This window comes from Podarcis muralis, chromosome 14 (assembly GCF_964188315.1).
Source record: "Podarcis muralis chromosome 14, rPodMur119.hap1.1, whole genome shotgun sequence".
Classification (NCBI taxonomy): Eukaryota; Metazoa; Chordata; class Lepidosauria; order Squamata; family Lacertidae; genus Podarcis; species Podarcis muralis.
In genome coordinates, this window is record NC_135668.1 from 22,844,484 (window position 1) to 22,868,416 (window position 23,933).

General features: G+C 45.3%; 1 protein-coding gene across 2 annotated transcripts in view; it reads right to left on the bottom strand.

Moving 5' to 3' along the window:
* LRRK1 (leucine rich repeat kinase 1) overlaps positions 1–23,933 on the bottom strand; it is an 89,045-nt gene continuing 65,112 nt past the window's right edge. For both annotated transcript variants that reach the window (XM_028705809.2, XM_028705811.2), the window contains 13 exons: positions 22,044–22,207; positions 21,527–21,666; positions 19,016–19,265; positions 17,868–18,034; positions 15,955–16,152; positions 15,531–15,808; positions 14,659–14,853; positions 12,248–12,399; positions 9,258–9,375; positions 8,649–8,765; positions 5,550–6,397; positions 3,996–4,097; positions 1–3,003 (listed from right to left, as the gene is read on the bottom strand). In XM_028705809.2, coding sequence (XP_028561642.2) covers positions 2,826–3,003; positions 3,996–4,097; positions 5,550–6,397; positions 8,649–8,765; positions 9,258–9,375; positions 12,248–12,399; positions 14,659–14,853; positions 15,531–15,808; positions 15,955–16,152; positions 17,868–18,034; positions 19,016–19,265; positions 21,527–21,666; positions 22,044–22,207 — 2,907 coding nt within the window. In that variant the 3' untranslated portion in view covers positions 1–2,825. The remainder of the gene's footprint in view (positions 3,004–3,995; positions 4,098–5,549; positions 6,398–8,648; positions 8,766–9,257; positions 9,376–12,247; positions 12,400–14,658; positions 14,854–15,530; positions 15,809–15,954; positions 16,153–17,867; positions 18,035–19,015; positions 19,266–21,526; positions 21,667–22,043; positions 22,208–23,933) is intronic.

Below are 23,933 nucleotides of genomic sequence, written 5' to 3' on the forward strand. Positions count from 1 at the left end.
TATTTTCAGCACATCTCACTGGCATTTGGGGAAGCTGCTTTTTATTGTTGTTATTATGGCTTATAAAAACATTCCTCTGTACATGCTTGCAACAACAGAAAGTTCATTTTTATAATTGCCAAAGCTAAGTCCCCAGGGGCCTTCTCAGCATGTCATATAAACTCTTCTCTTCAGGGTTTTACATAAAAATAGCCGTAAACTCTTTTTTTCTGTACAGGGCCTGTACAGAACTTGTCAGTTGCTGGGGGTGGAAGGACATTTAAGGGAAAAGTGACATATAGCAAAGAACACCCCGTCAACCTCTTCCACAACATGTATTCCAATTTCTCCTACTGTCCTTATAATGTGCATTTCCCTGCATCAGTGGCAACCAATGCATGGGGGAATGAATGACAAACTGAGGTCAGGAGATGGAGCGAGTTGAATAAGTGGCAAGCAGTGTAGGAGAGGGACTCTGCTCTGAGATGTCGGATTTGGGGAACACCTAGGCCAGCTGCAAAGCGCCCTGCAAGACCCAAATACCAGCTGATTGTCAGGTCTTGCAATGTGCTCTGAAAGGCCCTTTGTGGGCTGTGCATCAAAACCATGCAGGCAAAAAACTTCAAATCACCTGATGTCATTATGACATCAGTCGATTGACAAGTGGCTATAGGCGGTGGATGGGGAAAGTAATGACCTGACCAGATCCAGTTCCTTACCTCTGCTTTATTGCTTTCAAAGTCAGCCAACCCACTGTGCCCAATTTTTACGACATCTTAAGTGGCACAGATTTGCAAGATGACCTAACTAGGAATTGTCTGCATTGCAACTGATTGCTGTTGCTCCCTATTCTCCTCAGAACAACCAGAATCTTTGTTTGCATGATTCTGCACTTACATTGGCAACTGAAGCTGCAGTAGTGCAATTAAACAGCTCGTTAATATACAGAGGGTTGTACACTCAGTGGCTCTAGATTTCTTGCCGGATACATTTTTTTCTTCTCCTGCTGGAAGAAACTGGAGTTAGGAGTTAACTGAGACTTCTTCCTCAAGCACAGAGGAAGAGCTGTAGAGTGTTGAACTGTAAAAACAAACAAGCAAAAGTCTGCAGCAGGAAGGGCAGCTGGGAGTCTATGATGAAGGCAACACAAAAATTGGATCTGAAATGCATTTCCCCACTTTAAAACACCCTCCACCAAAGCCTGCACATCCCTCTGTTAAAAAACTTATCTTTTGGGGAGATAACGTCTATTTTTGAAACAGAAAACTGTATACATGTTTTCATGTTTAATCTATTTTGGTAGTGCTGAAATAAAAAAAATATTTACAGAAAATCCTCCCCTCCCATAATGAAATTGGACCCCCACCCAAAGAACGATTGTCACACTAAATCAATAGGATGGGGGGGCGGGGGTTTGAAGCAAGCAGGGGGAAAGGCTGGGTTCCCCATAGTGCCTTCCCTGCTCCCCACCCCCACGCCAGCAAGTGGCAAAGTTCTCCTGGAACTGTTTTTTGTTTTACTCTGGGAAGCCTGACCAGCAGGCAGGGTCCTGGTGCTGCTTATAAACCCTGTGCAGTGCTGGGGCACAGCACCAAGAAAGAACTGCAGCTGTTTAGTCCTTTGGTTAAGTCCCTTAGACAAGTAATAGCTGCACTTAAAGTATTATTGAAATCAACAGAACAATATGCTTGTGTGCAAGTCCCATAAGCTCTAAGAGTTGTGCACTTCTTTTTGTTCTGAGGTAATTTGCTACAAAAATTAAACGGGGTTAATTTGAACTGGATTCCACGTAACTAAGGGCCCCTACGGGGGGGGGGGCTAGGTTTTTGTTGGGCATATTCTGCAACGTGTCATTGACGCAATAATAGTGCATTAACGGTGGGGTTTATACTGGACTGTCCACACATCATTCTGCTTTATCTGTTGTTCTGTGATGGTCATTATTGCCATCTACCGGGGCACTCTTTTCCTATTCTGCAACGAAAGCTAGACACCACTTCCCTACCCACCCCCAGGAACACTGGTGACTTGAAAAATTACAGCAGGCAGTTACAGAACATGCACAGATTAGAAACAAAGTAGTATGTCCATCCTGAAGCTTGCAAACGGTATCAAAAGTGGGATTCTGTATTCATCTCTCTCTCTCCCCGTACTGCTGCTCAGACCAAAACCTCTGGATAATTTTATGAAGAAGCTACCTCCATCTACAGCAGTGTTCTCTTGGCAGTGATTCCGTGCCTTATTATTGCTATGGAATCAGAAAGCTGATGTGTGACTTTGGGGGTCACTCTCTGTGTTTTGGAAGACAAAGCTTGCTAACTACGGGGTCAGCGATGCATTGCAAAACCAACAGCACTACTTTGACCTTGAAGTGCTGCTGCCCATATCCACGTGCGTGTGTGAATAGATTAAGGGCGGGAGTGGTCTTCCCATTGACTATTGCTTAGCTAGCTGAAAATCCATATGCATTATAGACAACGTGCAATGTGGGGTGGGGAACCACCTAAGTGCATAAAAAGAACCCTGCTGGATCAGGCCAATGGCCCATCTAGTGCAGCATCCTGTTTCCACAGTGGCCAACCAGATGCTTATGAGAAGCCCCCAGCACTCTCCCCTCCTGAGGTTTCCAGCGACTGGTATTCAGAGACGTACTGCCTCTGACTGTGGAGGCACATCATCACCATCATGGCTAGTAGCCACCTAGAATGTCCTTTAGCAGCAAAATTGAACAGCAAACATCTAGTGTCCTTGGAGATCCTCATACGGAGATTGCTGGGAACTGAAACTGTGTGTCAGTTTTTGTGTCGTTCGCCAGGCATCCAGTCTCTGCCTCTGCGCCACAACTGCTACCTCCTCTTTCGCATGCAAGCCTCCAGCCTTCCCAGCTCTTCATAGGACCGATAGAAAATGTCAAAGTCTTTGGCACCCCAGCTCTTCCAGGCGGCCAAACACCACTCTGTGGCCTCATTCTTGAAGCAGCACACAACCGTGTCCTTGGTCAGCACAGCAGCATCCTCCAGTGTCCTGGGGAACCCAGAAAAAAAGAGAGGTTTCTTTTTAAAAGGAAAAAAAATAAAAGACAGAAATTTCCTTTTGCACAGTGTATATTGCAAGAAGATTTTTTTAAAAAGTTAAAGCAAGTTTTTAGCTCTTCTGGGGCAGGTTTGAGGAACATCCAGATGTTGCTGAACTAAGTCCAGTCATTCCTGGCCATCAGCCAAACTTGCTGGGGCTGATGGGAGTTGAAGTCCAGCAACATCTGGAGGGACAAAAGTCCCCCACATCTGTTTTAGGGTGTGGGCAAATCCTGCTCCAATTTTAAGGCAGCTAATCAAGATTTCCAGGTAGGAGGGATGGTGCTTCTGTGTTTTGCGTAGCTCCTCATTGCCCTTCTCTTCGTAACTAGCTAATTTGGAATAACTTATATGAGGGTGTTTAAAAAAAAAAAAGGCAGAATAAATTATGCAAAATGAAGGAAGATAATGCAAGCCTGCTCAATTTAATTACTGAAGAATTATGCTCTTCTCAAACAGAGAAGCCTTTCAATCTTCACCATTCTACCCTTGCAGAAATATAGAAATGTAAGGCTTTTAATCAATGCTAGCCTATTTATTTAACAGATTTATATCTTGCCTTGGTATACACGCATCCCTTCTCCCAAGTTGCTCCAGGGTTGCTTTAGTTTTTGTCTTGTTGTGAACAGCACATTACCACCTTTCTCTTTGCCTGCCTGAAGTGAACTTCCTTCACCTTCATGCCAGTGAAAGAGGTTTGCAGGATCTTGCAGCAAGCTGAGAGCAAAACTGTGTTTGGTCTGATTCTGCTCGTGAGCAAATGAGAAGGTGCCTGCCTGTGCACATGCCTCTTCTGAACTGCTCCTGATTCTCTCCCTGAGATACTGTTAACAAGTGGAAATGTCTGCGATTGAACTGGGCTCTCTGTGCCTGCCATGTGCAGAGCGGCAGGTCTTTCCAAAACTGTTCCCTGCCACCTTCCCCTTTCCCATTCATCCTTACCCATAAGGGGCCAGCTCTGCCGCCTTCAGAACCGCTATGACTCTCCCCCGCTGAGAGATGGCTTCCTTCTCCAAGCCGATCACAATGATATCTCCGCCTCGCCTGGAAAGGGAAAGCAGGGGGATTTCCGTTACATGCAGGCGGGGGGGGGGGGCGGGATTCCACGGCAGGAAAAATGCAGACGTTTGAAAGGTTCCTGTGTGGATGCCTTGGAGCGGCCAAAGCAGCAGTCATCCAAAAGGCCACGGAGAAAACCTGAACTCCTGAAAATGGCAGGATTCTTAGAGGATCATAGAAGCCTGTCAGGCTTTGCTGAGGAGCAAAAACATACCCAGGGTGTTCATATACAGCCTCTAATCTCTCAGGATGAGCTGTGGCCTTGAAGAGCTGTTCAAGCCAAGCTGGTAGGAAGCACAAGGAGCATGTAGTTCAAAAGCCTGGGAGGCTATTAGAGAGCAGGGAGAAATTCAACTTGGGTTTCACTTGAAGCCGAATCTAGTAGATGTCAATTTCCCGAAACAATATGGGAACTGAAACACAGCTATCCTTTTTTTCACTTACTCAATTTTTGCTATGGGGCTTCCCAGCCAAAGAATTGTTTACAAAAATGCACATACTGGGGGGGAATTGTGCATAAAAGGCCAATGTGGTATAGTGGTTCGAGTGCCACGCTACGACCTGGAAGAACCAGGTTCAAATCCCCACTTGGCCACAAAGCTCACTGGGTAGCCTTGGGACAGTCATTGTCTCTCAGCCTAGCCTACTCTCACAAGGTTGTTGTGGGGAAGAAACCATATACGCCACCTTGAGCCCTTTGGAGGGTGCAGGTTTCACCAGATATACTGGTGGAAACCACACACACACACACACACAGAGAGAGAGAGATAGATAGATGGAGATGAAGTATATTATGGAAAACTGCTTGCAAAAATGTGTACATTCTTCAAAACTGCATATAAACTGTGTTATTTAGGATAAATTCATCCTAACTTGTTGAATTTTCATGTGATTTATTATTATTATTTATTGAATTTATATACCGCCCTATACTCGGGTGTCTCAGGGTGGTTCACAGAATAAAATCCAAGATATAAAACCACAAAATACCTAATAAGAATAAAAACAGCAACCCAATACCCCCCAAAAAAATATTTTTAAAGGGCATAGGACGTAAATTGGATCAACCAAAGGCCTGGTAAAAAAGGAACATTTTGCCTGGTGCCTCCAGATGTTTTGAGACTACAATTCCCATCATCCCTGACCACTTGTCCTGTTAGCTAGGGATGATGGGAGTTGTAGTCGCAAAACATCTGGAGGACTGAGTTTGCCTATGCCTGGTGTATAATGAAGGCACCAGGTGAACTTTCAAAAAAAAAATACTTTTTTTAAAAAATGCAAACGACTGCAAAATGTGGAGAACTGAATTTATGACTGGAAAAATGAGAAACAGAAAGAACTGGGAAGACAAGTCAGGATCTCAGCGTGGGATCCTGAACCTTGAACGTGAAGGCATTCAAATCTTTGCGAGAGAGAGAGGCTTCCAGTGCAATTTACCTGGGAATCCAGAGGAGGTCTTTCACAGGTAGAATCCTTACAGCCTGGAGGCAGCCAGCGTGAGTGCTTGCTGGTTCCAAATCACTGTCAGGCCCCTCGCAGGGAGTCTTAGGCTCCTGTGTCTTGTCGGGCTCCTCACAGTCTGTCGAGAAAGGAGCGCTGGAATAGCTTGCAGGGGAGCTCGGCATGCTTGAGGCAGACCTCATCAAGCGGTTGACCGACGAGGAGGAGACAGAGGACACAGAGCAATAGTCCGTCAAGGAGTCCTGGTGGTTTAATATCTGGATGCCAAGCTCTTGGCTGCGGAGGATCCCCACATCAGCAGAAGCATTGCTCCCGGGCTCCGGGCTCCTGTCTGTAGCCAGCTCGGCGGGGATCAAGGCCGAGGGCTGCTGAATGGTGAACATGTCCCTCAGGGGACTGCAGTCCCCGCAGAAGTACCTTGCGCACAGCTGGTAAGTGGCCGTGTAATACATAACCAGGAGGTTGGTTGCGTCGTCCAGGCACCAGGCCACTTCCTCTCCATTGCACTCTGAGCTGCACACAATGGACACAACCGTGGACGGAGGTTCATAGGGCTCCAGCCTCCTGGCGATCTCCATACTTGCACAGTCTATGATGAGGATCCCAGGGCCGTTGCTGTACCAAACTTCGGCCCCGTTGTTTGCCGTATCCATCGCTTTCACGGGGTAAGGGTTCTGGCGGGGGTCGTCGTCGCTGATCTTGAAGGTGGAGCGGTTGGCCGTGTGGGAGCAGAGGTAGCAGCAGCCGTCCTCGGGGATACCGTGCGGTGCTTGGAAAACAGCTATCAGTCCGTCTGATAAACCAGCCAGGACAAGGTAGGCATTCTAAAAAGGCAGGAGAGTTGTTTGCTTTTTTTAAAGGACTTTTTTTTGGGGGGGGGGCAGTAAATTAGAATTCTAGATTCCCAACCTTAATACAGTGTTATAAGAAATATAGCAACAATGCCATCGTATTTACCGTATTTTTCACTCTTAGGACGCACCGGACCATAGGACGCACCTAGCTTTTTTGGGGGGGAAATCAAGGAAAAAAAATTTATTTCCCCCCCAGGTTTGTGCAGCCATCCCCAAGCTAGAAGAGGGAGACGGAGCGCTCCGTCTCCCTCTTCTGCCTTCAAGGACAGCCTCTCTAGCCTCCGTGGGGCAGCGGCTTTCCCCGCTGTCCCCCGAGTTTATGGGGCTGGCGATGGGGAGAAGCAAGCTTGCTCCCCCCCCCCCCGCCAGCCTCCAGATCAGGTCGGGGAATAGCGGGGTAGCGGGGTGGCGGCGCTCCGCCTCCCCACTATCCCCCGAGCTTGTGGGGCTGGCGGGGGGGGGGGAGAAGTAAGCTTGCTTCTCCCCCCCCCCTGCCAGCCTTCAGATCAGGTTGGGGAATAGTGGGGTGGCGGCGCTCCGCCTCCCCACTATCCCCCGAGCTTGTGGGCTGCAGGCTGCTGCCCGCAAGCTTTGTGAGCCGGCGGGACCTCCCGCCAGGCTTGCAAGGCTTGCGGATAGCTTCCTTAAGCCTGGAGAGTGAGAGGCGTCGGTGCGCACAGATCCCTCTCGCTCTCCAGGCTTCAGCGAAAGCCTGCCTTCGCCCCATAGGATGCACACACATTTCCCCTTCATTTTTGGAGGGGAAAAAGTGCGTCCTATAGGGCGAAAAATACGGTAAGCAGGGGAATTCATGAAGCTCTTGCGAGACGCATTAACTTTTCCAGGGGCAGGTAAAAATTCCAGGTTTCCTATTTGTAAAATGTATCCGTTAATCCATTCGCTTTTGTTAGCGACGCAGCAAAAACTCTGCAGGGTTCTGATTACTTTAGCTGATCTATCCACCCTACAGTGAAACAATTATATTTCCTTAATCAGTGTAACAATGTAAACAGATGAGCAAAGTGCATTTTAGAAAGGTAACTGCCGGGGGGGGGGATGGACAGCCCCCCCCTGCCCAGCATTTACCTTTCTAAAATGCCATTTGCTCATCTGTTTGCATTGTTCAATTATTAGGCTCCATCCTGCAGGCCAACATTGGCAGCAGGGAGAGATCAGGCGATGGGGAGGCAAGAAAGATGTGCTTTGCCTGCAAAGAAACAAGGCTGTTTGATTCGGCTGTGCGTGCCTGTTCCCAGCAAGGAACAGGTTTGCAAAGCCAAACTGAGCAGGATTTAACCTCCTCCATGTCAGCTGATGAGCAGGGGAGTTAATTCCTGCTGCTTTGGCTGCAAGTGCCTATCATCTTCTGGGAACAGGTGCATGCAGATAAGGCAGAACTGAACTCCACCTTCCCACCCATCAGCTGATGGCATGAGTGAGGACAGCTGCTTGACAAATGGTGAGGTCTGGGGAAAATGGCCTCACAGGCAAGTGGACCCTCTGGCAGGCCAGTATCAGCCTGCAGGCTGAAGGTTCCCCACCCATGGGATAGAGAACTGTCTACAGAACTACATTTTTCATCAGCCAAGATCCAATAATATGTATCTCGCAACACCAGAGACCTTTTGAAACTATGTTAAGAGTTTTGATTGGTTACCAATGTAATCAAATTCCAGCTAATTTAATTGCTAATTGGTGGAAACATGTAAAATAAGTCGGGGCACTGCAGGAAGATGCTCATATTTTTGCAGGCATGGAAGTCCAAGAGTCTCCGGTCATGTAATGGAAAGCTAGATTAAGGTTGCTAAAACTTCTGAGGAAGTTATAAAAATTTGTAGCCTGGGTTGACCATCTTGTCTAGAAACACAGTGGAAGGAATCTTTGTGCGGCTCCTCAATTCCTTTCTGAATTACAGCGACTCAGAGCTCTATAACCAGCATGTATTTTCATTAATTCCAGAATGCCTAGCATCACACCCAGCAGTTTTCCTGACTTGATTCAAAATGTATTAGAGTTAACAGCACTGAATGTGCACTGAAATACAGGGAATGGTTATTCCTAAAACTGCCAGCAGCAGGAGCTATAGTTGTATTTCTGCTATTAACAACTCCTCCAGCTTGCTTTACTAATTTGAATAATTCTTTTTAAAAAAGAAGAAAGAGTCCTTTAAAAATGTGGTTTTTTTTGTAATGCTTCACTTTTGAAAACCACTCTGCTTTACCTTTTTTATGACAGGTACTGCAAGGAAACAAGTGACAACTGCTGGAGTGTCCACACCCTTTTGTGGAACCTTTAAAGGACACATGCCTTGTAAGCTGTACACGTAAATCTTTTGATCCTGTATGCAAACAAAATAAAGGAAACCTTTTCTCAACAATTAGGCATATATAGAATATGTCAATATAGAAACAGAAGAGAACATGTTGTACACACTTTTAAAAATTCAACTTGCTTCTGAAATAGGTGGGCACATATTGTCTGTTTTTAACTTATGCAAAAGTATTTCATATACCAAATCTATTCCTGTTAGATTATAATAGCTATTTTTTAAATTACAGTCATTTTTTAAAATCATGTGTTCAGTTTGTTGGGATTGAGGTCCTTTTTAAAAATACCATCTGGGGGCGAAGAGCCACCTGAGATGTCAGGCTGCTCATCTGAAGCATCCATGCCCTGCTGTGCCCTTCAACCCTACCAATTAACAGACCACAGCAGGCACCCGCTTAATGCGTTTGATGTCTGAAGCAATGGAGTGCCAGCAAGCGAGCAGAAGAGAAACTCTGGCTCAAAAACAGGTGACATAAGAAATACCTCGCTGAATCACAAATACCTCGGTGGCTGTCCATAGATAACTCTGAACTTTCATTTGGCAGCACAGCTTCATTCCCGGGCAGCTCATCCTTGCAACTTCGACCAGTCCTTTCTCTACGTTAACTACCGTGTAGTTCCTGGAAGGAGGGAAACAGAACTCATTCTAACAACAGCGGAGGAGGAGTGGAGGAGGAGTTTGGATTTGATATCCCGCTTTATCATTACCCAAAGGAGTCTCAAAGCGTCTAACAATCTCCTTTCCCTTCCTCCCCCACAACAAACACTCTGTGAGGTGAGTGGGGCTGAGAGACTTCAGAGAAGTGTGACTAGCCCAAGGTCACCCAGCAGCTGCATGTGGAGGAGCGGGGAAGCGAACCCGGTTCCCCAGATTACGAATCTATCGCTCTTAACAACTACACCACACGAGTTCTCTACTTCCTGTGGAACAGAACCTAGGGACAGGGAGCACAAGAAGCTGTCATATACTGAGTCAGACCATTGGTCCACCTAGCTCAGAGTTGTCTGCACTGATTGGAGAAGCTCTCCGGGGTTTCAGACAGGGGTCCCTCCCAGCCCTACTTCTATGTTAGAAGAAGAAGAGTTTGGACTTGATATCCCGCCTTTCACTCCTCTTAAGGAGTCTCAAAGCGGCTAACATTCTCCTTTCCCTTCCTCCCCCACAACAAACACTCTGTGAGGTGAGTGGGGCTGAGAGACTTCAGAGAAGTGTGACTAGCCCAAGGTCACCCAGCAGCTGCATGTGGAGGAGCAGGGAAGCGAACCCTGTTCCCCAGATTACGAGACTACCGCTCTTAACCACTACACCACACTGGCTCACACAGCGTCAGAAGTAAAGCCAGAAACAGCCATGAGTAGTGGAGAAAAATCATGGCTGTGTGTTTGGATGGTTCTTGAATTCTATCTCCCAGGGTAACTTCCACACTGTTTCTGTTATGAGGGCAGGATTCAGACACCAACTACCAAATTCAGCTTATGCGATTAAAGTGGATTTGGCGCTTGTGTGTAACTAGCTCACTTTTTTTTCCTTAAAAAAAAAAAAAAAAAAAAAAAAGACCAGACCTTTTGTGGTAAGGAGAGTGATAGGAAAACACACTGGCATGGGGTAGGTAAAATTGCTTGTGTACCTTCCCTGCAAACCAATCGCAGCAATTGTTTGACAAACAGCTGAGGTTCTACAACCTCTTCACAAGCTTTGTGCCGACAAAGCAGGTAGAGTGCTCACCTGGAAGCAGCCCTGGTGTTTGGGGGCTCCCCACAGTGGGTGTTGTCAAGATACAGTGGTGCCTCAGGTTACAGACTCCGCTAACCCAGAAATAGTGCTTCAGGTTAAGAACTTTGGTTCAGGATGAGAACAGAAATTATGCTCCGGCAGCAGCAGCAGGAGGCCCCATTAGCTAAAGTGGTGCTTCAGATTAAGAACAGTTTCAGGTTAAGTACGGACCTCCGGAACGAATTAAGTACTTAACCCGAGGTACCACTGTATAGCTATCTACCTTCCCAGCTGGAAGTTGGAAGGATGGGAAAGGAAGAAAAGTTCTTTCTGGAGAAGAAAACCGTAGCCAGCGTGGTGCTGAAGCAAGACTGGAAGACTAGGACCAGGGAGGGAGAACAACCCAGGTTCAAACAAATCATCAACCTTCCAGCCATGAAATTCACTTGGGTGAGGTTGAGCCAGTCACTGTCTCCCAGGGCTAATCTATCTCACAGAGTTTTGGTGAGGATAAGACGGAAAAGGTGAGAATCATGAATACTGCCTTCAGCTCCTTGGAGGAAAAGGGACGATCAATGAGCAAAATACATTTTCATTCCATTTAACTACCAAACAGCTGGATCCTCCAGGCCTAGTTAGCACAATGAAAGATGATGAGGTTGGTTTGGTTTGAAGAGGCCAGAGGATCTGATACATTCTTTAAACAACAGCAACTTGCCTAGCGCTGGTTTCCCCCCCTGTTCCTTCCCTCTGTATTCTGGGTCCCTTATTTTATCTATTTAAAGATTTCTACAGTTTTCCGCAAAATGCATCAACAATTTTAAACAAGAAAAGTTCATTAAACTATGTAAGGAATATACGTACATTGCATTTGTTTCCTTAAGGGAAAGCCATCATGGCAATTGGATCAGAATGTTTTTAAAACAATGGCACAGGGGTACATTTCCAAGGAGGAACAGAGAGTTAATTTTAATTTTGCTGCTACTCACAATAAGATACTGTTTGCATTTGGAAAGGAAAAGCCACAAAGCATCCATAAATTGATCACTGAATGCTGGATGTCTTAACCAGCCTGAGCACAAAACGTTACACATTAAAAATTTGAACCAGATGTGCTTTTCCCCGCTATTGTCCTGTCTTTTGGAAAAACACCCCCAAAACCAGCGTTACGAAACAACAGCAACAACCCTACCTATAACAAAAAGGAGAAGCCCGGGCATCAAAAATCTGGTCAGACCCAAGACACAACTTCCATTTTACCACAGCATTTATTTATAACATATAGATAAATTAGTAAGATGGGCCCAAGGCTCTCATATACCTATCTATGGCTGGAAGGGAGATTCCTCCTTTGCAGGAAGGATCAGATGGTGTCACTAGTGGAGTGGAAGATTCACATCTCAAATTCAAAACACTCTTCTAATCCTTGTTCATCAAATGCCCTGGGCTCAGGGATTCAAAATGGTGGCCCAAGTAAATAGTCCTTTTTCTGATGGCCCCCAAACACTACTTTGGTCTACAAATGAACTCTAAACTGGACCACTGAAACCACCTCATTGTGGTGGATCCCACAAGATCTCCATTACTACATTATCCAATGTAATGCGCTCATTATAAGGGTCTGTTTTCCATCTGTGAAGTGAGAATACCCAACCTTCCCTATGAATACAAGTGAGCATCTTCTGTATGCAGCTCAAGGGATGCTGAGCGACGGCTTTGTTTATGCTGAACTAAAGATGACAAGAAGGATCTAAAAATAAAAACAACAATGCACAAACCTTGCGTCTTCTTTCCCATCCCAGAATACGACTGTGCACTCTTCCCCTTGGGAAGAGAAGAAGGACAACTGCTTCCCACATGGCAGCAGGTACATGAACGTAGCAAAAGAAGGTTCTTGCATTCGTCCTATCACAGAGGTGGCCAATGGGCGCTGTGTGAAAGAGAGGACAGAGTAATGTGTTTATGGAAGATGATGGTATATATGAAAGGACCTCCTGTCCCCTTCAGAGCTCTGTGTCTCCTTTGAGGCACACACCATGAAGAGCCCTTTGCTCCACTGGAACGAACAGAGACACAAGGGGCTGCACACATGAGTCTGTGAGGGAAACAGGAGCCCCCTAAGCATTATTTAAAGGTACCATAGTGCTCAAAATGTATTTATTTATTTCATAAAATTTACACACCACTTGGTTGTAAAAACAAAGAAACACCGCAAAGTGGTTTGCAAATAGAAAAAAACAAATTATCGTAAAAACTGTTCAAAAAATATGTATTAAAATCAGCAATAAACTAAAAACAGGTTAGAATACACTTTGACATTCTACATATCTGGATAGGGTTGCCTAAATGAAATTGTTTTGCAGTTGTCTGGCATATATGGTGTGAATGGGCAGCTCTTTGCAAACAATTCTCCCCAGTCAATGCATTTTTGCATGCCGTTTTCACCAACCTATGAATTTTCATCCGTACTTTCCATTAATATATGCATTTTATAAGCACATCGTTTGGAGAACTGCATCACAAAATCCGAAGTGTGAATTCTGACGGGTGACTAACAGTCTGGTTTGCATATTTTTGGGAAGCATGGATTAGCTAGGCTTGCTTTTACATGCTGCGACATTGTGGAAGGGATCAAATGCCAGTTCAAGAAGCCCGGGCCCAGCAGAAGTGCGAATTAAAGGTAAAGGTAAAGGTACCCCTGCCCGTATGGGCCAGTCTTGACAGACTCTAGGGTTGTGCGCTCATCTCACTCTATAGGCCGGGAGCCAGCGCTGTCCGCAGACACTTCCGGGTCACGTGGCCAGCGTGACAAGCTGCATCTGGCGAGCCAGCGCAGCACATGGAAACGCTGTTTACCTTCCCGCTAGTAAGCGGTCCCTATTTATCTACTTGCACCCGGGGGTGCTTTCGAACTGCTAGGTTGGCAGGCGCTGGGACCGAACGACGGGAGCGCACCCCGCCACAGGGATTCGAACCGCCGACCTTTCGATCGGCAAGCCCTAGGCGCTGAGGCTTTTACCCACAGCGCCACCCGCGTCCCGGTCCGAAGTGCGAATTAGCAGTTTCTAATTAAAGCGCAAACCAAATCCAATTTGTTCCGCACCCCTACTAGGTGATCTGAAGCGGGCCCCCACTCTCTCTGAACCCAGCCTACCTCACAGGGCTTTTGTGTGGATAAAATTACAAGAATCACGATACGCTTCTTCTGAGCTCCCTGGAGGAAAAGCAGGGCCAAATATAAGTGCATTAACAAATCAAAAATTCCAAAATCCACATTAGCGCAATACTTTCATTAGCTCAACTAAAATGTCGCAGGATCCTGTGCAGGGCTATAAAGTTACCCAGAATTCATCATTGTAAAAGCAACACAAAGGGGGTGGGGGAGAGAGACATCTGTTGGCCAAAGCATCTGTGTCTGCATCTAGTAACAGCCTTAAAGCCGGGTTTTTTTTGGGGGGGGGGGGAGAAAGGCAGCAGCAGACATTCAAATGAGGCCCTTTCAGGTGCTCTGCAGGTTTCAGGTTGCAGAGCAGCCTCCTGGGAACAGCTGCCTACTTCTTCTTCATTCCTGTTCTCTGCCTACCAAAGGAACTTGCCCTAAGGACAGAGCTGGAACTGGGTTAGCAGCTGGTTACTGTATCTGCAGAAACTGGAGGATGGGGTCCCTCATTATTTGCTCTCTCCTCCTTTCCAGGAGGTCTGGTTGCAACCTCAAACCAGCAGAGCACCTGACATCTGACTGCCTGCTACTGCCTCCCATGCTCCATCTTAAACAAAGAGCAGACACAGAATCAAAGAACTGAAGAATAGGAAGGGACCCTGAGGACCATCTAGTCAAACCCCCTGCAATGCAGGAACATGCAGCTGTCCCATACGGGGATCGAACCTTGGTGCTATCTACCCAACTGAGCATAGATGGCTCTCCTCGTTCCAGCACTTTTAAATCACCCGATGAAGAATTCTGTGAAACTCAAAAGCTTGCACGCTATTTTTTTTTTTTTACATTTTGGGTAGCTTAATAAAAGTTAATGTGGATTTTGGATTTTTGTTGTTGTGAGTCAACATAATTTGAAATAGGATACTGACCTAGGTAAAGTTTTAGGCTGATGAAAATGTATGAAGAGCCCTGTTTGTAACTCAGAAAATGGTCAAAAGAAGACCCTGTTGTGCCAATACAACCTTCTCGTACCTTTTCTGGCTTAGTGTCCCAACATTCCATCATCAACGCCTGCATTTGATGGAACTGTACTTCTTCGGGCTGGCCCAGGACAGGCCGGATCCCCTTGGATAGCTTCTTAGCAATTTGAAGCTGGTGCTGGCCAAGCACAGGCCGCTGCCCAGACAACACCTCATAGAGCACCATTCCATAGGAAAACATGTCCACCTAGGAGAAAAAGACGTGCCCATTACAGAGATCTTTGCATTTCGGATAAGCTTTGGAATGAATACTATGCACAGTTGCATTCTTGATTGTTTCATTTTTGCAAATTTTGTATATGACTTGATTGTCCTAAACCCTCAAAGTGGTTTGCAATAATAATAATAATAATAATAATAATAATAATAATAATAATAATAATAATAATAATAATAATAAATGTATCGGCCAAAAATAAATATTTATAACATTAAAAAAACAATTAAAATCAGAAACCCATTGCGCAAGAGATTTTACAATCTGTTGTGCGACAAAGTTACCAGCTGCTCTGTTGGTACAAAAACATTTAGCTTACTTTGGAACACGTGTATCATTAAGTGACTACACTGGATACAACCCATCATTTTTGAAACATCTTGGCTCTGGTTTCTATACCTAACTAAGATGAGGGGTGCCAAGTTGAATAAAATATTAGGGGGACCCAGGTAAGCCCTGCTCCGCACAATCAATCACACACCATTTGAATGGCTATGCCCATCAACCTGGGGGTCCCCAGCCCCCTGAAACATTTTATGGGGGAGCTGAAGGGGCCTTAGCCCCTAGGAGTTGGCTCCTATGCCTAAGATCGGCCCTTTAGTTCTGGGTGTGAATTTCTTCCACAGAAGCAGACACCTGAGACTTACCTTTTCATCATAGACGATCCGAGGTCGTATCTCGGGAGCCTGGTACCCAGGTGTGCCCTCCACTCCCAGAGCGCCTTCGTGAAAGGACTGTCGAGATATCCCGTAGTCAGATAGTTTGATATTGATGCTTTCCTTCACGTCTAGAGACCACACTAGAATGTTGTCTGACTTCAGGTCACAGAAAATGATGCTCTTCTTGTGGAGGTAGGCCAGGCCTGCTGCTATCTGATAGGCTACTTTTAGGGTCAACATGTGCCCTAGTGGCACAAAGGATGCCCCTATAGAAAGAGAGGGGAGAAAATATCACTGAGGGGGAATCGCTAGAACTGCGGCCCTCTGCTCCTGCAAAAGACCTGCCATAGCCCATCCAAAAGGACCATATGGGCCCAACCTCAAACCACAAAAGGACTATCCAAGTTATTACCTTTAGAGCTTTCTGACAACACAGTGGTGAGGCTGCCCAAAGGAGCCAGCTCTAAGGCGAAGCAGAGCGGGTGGATGCTAATCCCAATCAAGGAGACGACGCATGGGTGCTGCAGTGAGTGGAGCATGCTGGCTTCCTGGCGGAACTCGGAGAAGTTCTTCATGGCATCCATGGCCTGCAAGTGCCTCAACATGGAGTCTAAGCAGAGGAGACAATGCGCTGCTGTTACATTATTTTATGCTGCAGGGCATTGGCACAACCACAGAAGAGTAGCCTTGCTGGGCCCTGCTGGGCCAGATCAGGAGGCCTTTGGAGCAGAAAAGACTATGTATGTGACCATGGCTGTGCGGATGTTATTGGCCCAGAGATGGGAAGAAGATAAAAGTCCCGACCAGAGAAGAATGGCAGATTAAGTTGATGGATTATGACGAAATGGCAAAAATGACTGGAAGAATAATAAATCAGGGCGACCAAAATTTTAAAAAAGAATGAGGGAAATTTATAATTTATCATAAAAACCATTGCAAACAGTTAAAATTGTTAGTAGGATTAGAATAACATTTGTAGTTTAATGGTGAATTTTGGATATAATGGAGATTTGGATTGGTATAAAAGATGCAGGAGGAAATGACTAACAATAGGCCCCACAAAGGGGAGGAGGGAAGTCCAGGAGATTCCTTGGAATCTTGTTTCTTATGTTGTATATTGGATATGTGATTGTAAAACTGCAATTTGAAAAACCAAATTAACAATTTTTTAAAGAGAGTCCATTGAATCCAGCATCCTGGTTCCGACTGAGTAGCAGTCAAGATACTTCTGGGAAGCCCGCAGGCAAAAGGGTCAACGACAACTATTTCCACCTTTGAAATAAACCCCTGTGCTCATTTCTCCACACCTCAATTCCATACATTGCTCAGACCTCTGCCCTGTAGCAGACTAGATCAGGCTTCCTGCTTTTATTCATACGTGCATGTTGCACAGAGAATTATTATTATTATTATTTATAGCCCGCCCTCCCCGGCCAGAGCCAGGCTCAGGGCGGCTAACACCAATAAAATCACAGTAAAGACATAATAGGGGAAAAAGAGAGGGAAAATAAACCAATTTAAAATACAGATTAAAATGCAATTTAAAATGCAGCCTCATTTTAAAGTAGTCGATAAATCAAGACCATAAGGGGAGGGAAACATAAGGGTCAGACTGAGTCCAAACCAAAAGCCAGGTGGAACAGCTCTGTCTTGCAGGCCCTGCAGAAAGATGTCAAGTCCCGCAGGGCCCTAGTCTCTTGTGACAGAGCGTTCCACCATGTTGGGGCCAGTGTTGAAAAGGCCTTGGCCCTAGTTGAAACCAATCTAACCTCCTTGAGGCTTGGGACCTCCAAGGTGTTGTTATTTGTGGATCTTAAGGTCCTCCGCGGGGCATACCAGGAGAGGCGGTCCCATAGGTACGGAGAATGCACCAAACCTCTCCACCCCTTAAACACACACACACACACACACACACACACACACACACACATCCCCACACCAAGATGCACATTCTTTCTTGTACATTGTAAAAGCTGTATTTAAACAGGTGCTCCCGGTACCTCAAGTATGGAAGCTTGTTTGCCCGTAAGCATGGATAGCTTTTGGTGGCGAGGGAGAAGGACCCACAAGGAACTAGTGTGGTATGGAGGTTAGAGAGTTGGACTAAAACCTGGGAGACCAGGATTCTAATCTTAACAATGGAACACACTGAGTGACCTTGAGCGTGTCGCTCACTCTCAGCCCTACCTACCTCACAGGGTTGCTGTCAGGATATAAAATGGGAAGGAAGAGAACCACGCATAACAGCAACCTTGAGGTCCTTGGATGAAAGGTGGGATACAAATGTAAAAATAAAATGTGATAAATAAATAAGGGCATATTCACCTGTAGCCGAACCAGCAGAACTCTTGCATTTTTTAATCTGAAATCGCTTCACGGCCACTGGCTTCCCCTCGTACCGTGCCTGATATATAACCGTTCCACTTCCTCCTTGGCCAAGAACATTGTTTTCATTTTCAGTGTATTCTAGCTTTCTGTTTTCTAGAAACAATCTGCCGGCCACACGCGTGAAAGAAGGGAAAAGAGACAGAGAGAAACCTTATGATTGGAAATGAAGAGACACACACATGGAGTTGTGTGCAAGAAGGCAACGTCAGGCTTTAAGATCACCCACATCACCTCCAAATTCTCTGGGAAAAGACAGCAAATGCTGTCCCCAGTCATGATGGGTCTTTCACCCCAGCTTTTTGCTGCCTAGAGCTGTGCCAAACAAAACGTCTTTCTTATTTGCTCTCTCACTCATGAGCCAAGCTGCATGATCAGTGACCTCAAGTCCTCATGCAAATTAACATTTGTGTATGCCATGTATACATTTTTGCAAAGTGATTTCCCCTGAAATAATGCAATTTTGTATATTGTTTTCACCCATTTAAGCACTTCTATGCACGCTTTACTCTAGTGTAAGAAATTTTCTTTGCACACAGGTGACTGTTGGGATAATGCCACATTCTAGGGCTGATGCATGCTCTTATCAGCAGATAATGCACAGCAGAAGATGCACGCAGGAGAGCATTATTTATATAAGTTTATTCTGCGTTAGTCAGAACAGAGAAAAACATGACTGCCTGCTTCAGCGTTTCAGGCAGCGAGAGAGAGAAAACGAAAGCAACAGAAAACATAAACATCCTGTGAACAGGAAATACACAGACTCTGTGACAAAGCCTGCTCCCTTTTAAGGTGGAACGGACATATCCTAACAGTGACTCTGGCTGGAGAACTGCACTACCAAATTTGGAGAAGTGCAAAATTTCCAACAACAGCTTTGTTTCGGTTTGTGTCGTGTGTTTTGGAACATGCGAATTGGGTAGGTTCGCTTTTAAATTCAAAAATTGAATTTCTCCTCCATCTCTGCTTGCGGTACATATGCACAAACGAGTAAATCTGAGAAATGATTACAGCAGAAAATGGTATGGGAACGAGAACTGGAAATTGTAGCTCTGGGGAGGGAAAAAGAAAAGGGACATTAGTATTACCTGGCAGGGAAATCTGTCATGAAAAGCTCAGGGACCAGCTCCTGTAAAGGGACAGGTATGGTCGGGTGGTGAGCACAGGTGATGCTGTCCAGCTCAATGGCGGTTAGGACACAATCCTCCATGTTGAAGTATTGCACATCTTCAGTTTCCTGGCTGCCTTTTCCTTCTTGACTTTTAGGGGTGGAACAGACTGGGCAAGGGACATATTGCTCCATTAACAGAGTCCCGTCGCTCTCTGTGGCTGTGAGTGCTGAGGAGGAATTAAGAAACATCATCATCAACATTGCTGCCCTTCCATAGATGAAACCATGCTCAAGGTGGCTTACAACATGAAAAGATTTATGTATATGCAACCCCTGTTTTGTGCATGTTTTGTGGTCATTGCACATGTCGGTGGAGCGCACATAAGCCCGCCATGCCCCGTCATGCAGACCCTCTTCTGGGTCTGAAAAGAACCTGCACATGCATGCTCGTGTGTTCAAAGTGCACAAGATGGGAAATGCCTGTAATTATGAAAGTAAAAACATAAATCAAACACCTTTCACTCAAATCTAACTGGACCCCATTGATGAGTCTGCAGCATGGGTATTTCAAGCTTCCAGAAAGGAATGTCTTTTTTAAGGGAATCACAATGGAAAAATTCACAGGACAGGACAAAGTCTTTTTATGAAATGAGTTCTCTGGTATGCACAGAGCTCAACCTCATAAAGGGAGGGCTTTGTGTTACACAGTTTGACATTTAAGTCAGGGCTTTTTGCTTGTAAAACAGAGCAAATTAGCAGAGCAGTTTCCTCTTTTTCAGTTTGTTTTTGCCAAAACTACATAATTGTGAAATAACAGACTCGGCGCTTAGTCCGATTTCATAGGGGATGCTTGTATTGGTTTTCATCCTTCTCTTGCCTACAATTCAAATGCAAAACCTACACACTGACCAGAATTTGCATTTGATTTGAAAAATTGTTTTACACTCTACCCTGCATTAGCAACATTCATAAGCTATCATGATGGCCACCCAATTAAAGAAATCACAGGTCAATTAATCATGTGGATTTTAGCCAGCCAATTAAATGTCATGAATGTGTACACAAGCAAAAACAGTGGGTGGTCTCCAATGTTAGTTCTATTCAGAATAGGATTATTGAAAGCAATGACAAGACTAGCTTAAGTCTACCTATTATATTTAAGTTGCTGCTGCTGTTGCTGTTCCGCTGGCTGCCAGGGCATGCATGCAGCTAATGCCCTCTCAGTCATCAAGGCACACACCCCAGAGGAGGGCACTCATTGGCCAATTTGAACTTCAGCAGCTGGTGGGAACTCAAGCCAACTGCCTAGGCGGCCAAGGGGAATTCCCTCAATGGCTGCCTGTCCATTGCCCAGGATGACAACCTGGGTGGAAGGGGCAAGCATCAATTGTTCTTAATACTTTTTAAATGATTTTTATTAACATAATTTAATAGTACAGAATAATAAACAATTAACTTTATTCTATTTTTTAAAAAAGTAGTGTTTCAACAAACAATATTTTTATATCCCTGAGGATGTACTAATGTCAGAAAATCACTAGCCTGGAATCATTATTTGTTGGTCAGCAACATCTGATCGATTGCACAGTGAGATTAATTGACTGCTTAGTGAGATTAATTACTTAGAAGACCTTTCAAACGGACTCTGATTAATTAGGCAGCAGATTTTATTTAAAAATATTGCTTTCGATAGTACTTATACAAAACAATCACCACCTTGCCGACAAAGGTTCGTATAGTTAAAGCTATGGTTTTCCCAGTAGCGATGTATGGAAGTGAGAGCTGGACCATAAAGAAGGCTGATCGCCAAAGAATTGATGCTTTTGAATTATGGTGCCGGAGGAGACTCTTGAGAGTCCCATGGATTGCAAGAAGATCAAACCTCTCCATTCTTAAGGAAATCAGCCCTGAGAGCTCACTGGAAGGACAGATCGTGAAGCTAAGGCTCCAATACTTTGACCACCACACGAGAAGAGAAGACTCCCTGGAAAATACCGTGATGTTGGGAAAGATTGAGGGCAGAAGGAGAAGGGGACGACAGAGGACGAGATGGTTGGACAGTGTTTTTGAAGCTACCAGCATGAGTTTGACCAAACTGCAGGAGGCAGTGGAAGACAGGAGTGCCTGGCATGCTCTGGTCCATTGGGTCACAAAGAGTTGGACACGACTAAACAACAAAATACAAAACAATCATAGAAAATTGCACAACCAGCTTCTGATTCCCAAGGTGGCTTTAGATATGCATTTCATGAACATTTGTGTTTTCTTCCACTCTGCGGATCCAAGCCCTCCCATGCAGCATAGGGAACTAAAGGCTGTTCAAAGATCAGATTGTGAGATGTGGTATAAAACTGATCCACTCAATGGAGAATAAGTTGAAAACACCACCTTGGGTGCCCAGATCTTTAAGGATGCCTGAAGCGCAGTTCTCTGGGTCGTGGCCAAGCCATCGTTGCTGTAAGCCAACTTTTTCAGAAATAATTCTTACCTGGAAACCATTGGTCTATTAGAGAATTGACATGATCGGTGATGAAAGCCATTGCTGAAAAATCTCTCATGTCTGACTGGCAGATGATTTTAATGCCGCCGCTTTTCTTCTTCTTCCAGTTTACGTTGGAAGACTCAACACTGCAAGGAAGAGAAACCCGAAAGATGTGCTTTTGAGAAAGGGACAGGAGAGAAGGATCGTTACAGCAATTCCTGTTGAGTTTCAGCTGCCTGGGGTCTTCCCCAGTGGAAGAGCACATGCTGCGTCTGAAGACGAGCCCAGATTCAACCCCTGGCATCTCCAGGTATTATCGTTATTGATTCACATCAATATAATTTGGACTCGTGATGGCCCAGCAACCCGATAGAACCCTGGAGGCAATCCTATATAGGCCCCGTGGCTCACCCTTTCTTTGTAAGCAGTATAATGGAAATAAATCCAACATTTTAACATTTGAGATTGCTTTGGGTCTTGTGAGAAATGCCCCTGGTTGTACCTGCCACACCTCAACCATTACCTCAGGTAGCCTCCATCAAAGGTGACAAACAGCCCCTCTTGCCAGTAAATGGTGTGGTTTCTTTTCACCCTGAAAGTGCTGCATCTGTTGCGCTGTGTGCCTGTGAAGCTGTAGACAGCGGCTCTTTTATTCCTGCTCTTGCCCGTCTTCTTGTTTTCAACAAACTGGAATATGAGAAAGAATTCAGAGAATCAGGTGCAAAGTCTTCTCAATCCGCAGGCATATGCTCTTGCTGCCAATCACACATTTGCTAATTGGAATCAATAAAATGGCCCTAGCTTGGTGCGGAATGCCCCAGCTGTCTCTTCAGGGATGGCTGAAAGAGACCGCTGCCCAAAACTCTGGAGTGTCATTGGCTACTCAGTGTAAGACAGTGCTGAGCCAAGCAGTCATGGGTCTGGTGTAGAATAAGGCAGCTGCTTAACTGCTATATATTTTGCATATTTGTCTGTTATGACCATTTGTTCTCTATGTGTTCAGATGCTTCTAGATAAATTGTTGCCGAGCTCAGCATGAAGGTCCCTGTGGTGAGGATGTCAGGCACCATTTTGAATCAAGCCGGTGTACCAAAACATGACTTTGGCAAGACTCCATCCATTTTTGTGTGTGTGATTGGTCCAAACCCGCTAACAACAATATCCATTTAAAAAACACAGTAGTTTTGGGTTTCTAATAAATCCTGGGCAGCACTGGACACTCCCCGCTAGTGTTCTATACAGAGTGCAAATTTCCTCCTATGCATTGCAAAATATTTAAATATCATCTAAGAGGTTGTTTTCTAGGATGGAGAATGGAGAGGTGCATGCAGAAAGTAGAATACTGTACAAAAGTAAGATTTACCTTTGTTGCCCCACCTACTTTTCTCTGGCCCCGCCCCCCACTGCCATGTGCCCCCCCCCCAAAGGTTGCCCTGAGGTAAATGTGGCCCTTGGAATGAATGACCAATTTTCCATTGAATGTAACAGAGCTGGACTGCACTCTGCATAGCCACCATAGTCAGGAACGATGCTAAGCTATTTTTAGCATCAGTTGGGTTTTTTTATTTTAAAAAACTGCATATTCATAAGGAGCCTGATAAGCTCCTGCAGCCCCTGGCATCATCCCTGTCATCAGCACTGATACAAATCAGCTGAACAATTTGATGCGATGACAGGATAACAACAAGATAACAAGATTGGGTGGGTAATTACACAGATTGCCAATGAAGTTAATACTAATGTAATCAGTGTGCCGAGAATTAAACTAGTGCCAAATGCGTCGCCGCTGAGAGTTTTAAGCAAAACAAACTGGTGGTGACAATCATGTTGGAATAATCTTTGTGAGAGGATAAACAAAACAAAAGAAGTCTACTCCAACTTGTTAGCGCACATTCTAGAACTTGTGTCAGACTGCTCCCAAAATGCCTGTCATTGTGCAAGGTGAAGGGTGGGTATCAGACATGCATACGGCTTGTATATCGCAAGGACCCTTCAGGAGACAATGGGACCCCCATTAGGTAGTGTCTCGCTGCCCTGCCTTCCTTTCCACCCTTTCCCCAGAGGAGTAAGAGGGAACATAAGAGCCTGCTGGATCAGACCAATGGGCCATCTATTCCAGCATCCTGTTCTCACACAGCAACCATTCCCTTATATAGGGGATACAGTTGAGGTGGGCATAAATGTTGGAAATTTGGGTGCAACTCAGCTTGCAGAACATGTATTGCAAGGAGTTAAAACAGAGAGTAAGGGACCTTCAGATTCCTAGCCTACCTATGCAGATCTCTCTTTCCATTGAAATCTAGACTGATATGTCAAAGGATGCATCCTGTATACAACTTCCTCCTCCTCCTCCTCCTCCTCCTCCTCCTCCTCCTCCTCCTCCTTTATCAACACCTCAGGATGAGAGGTAATC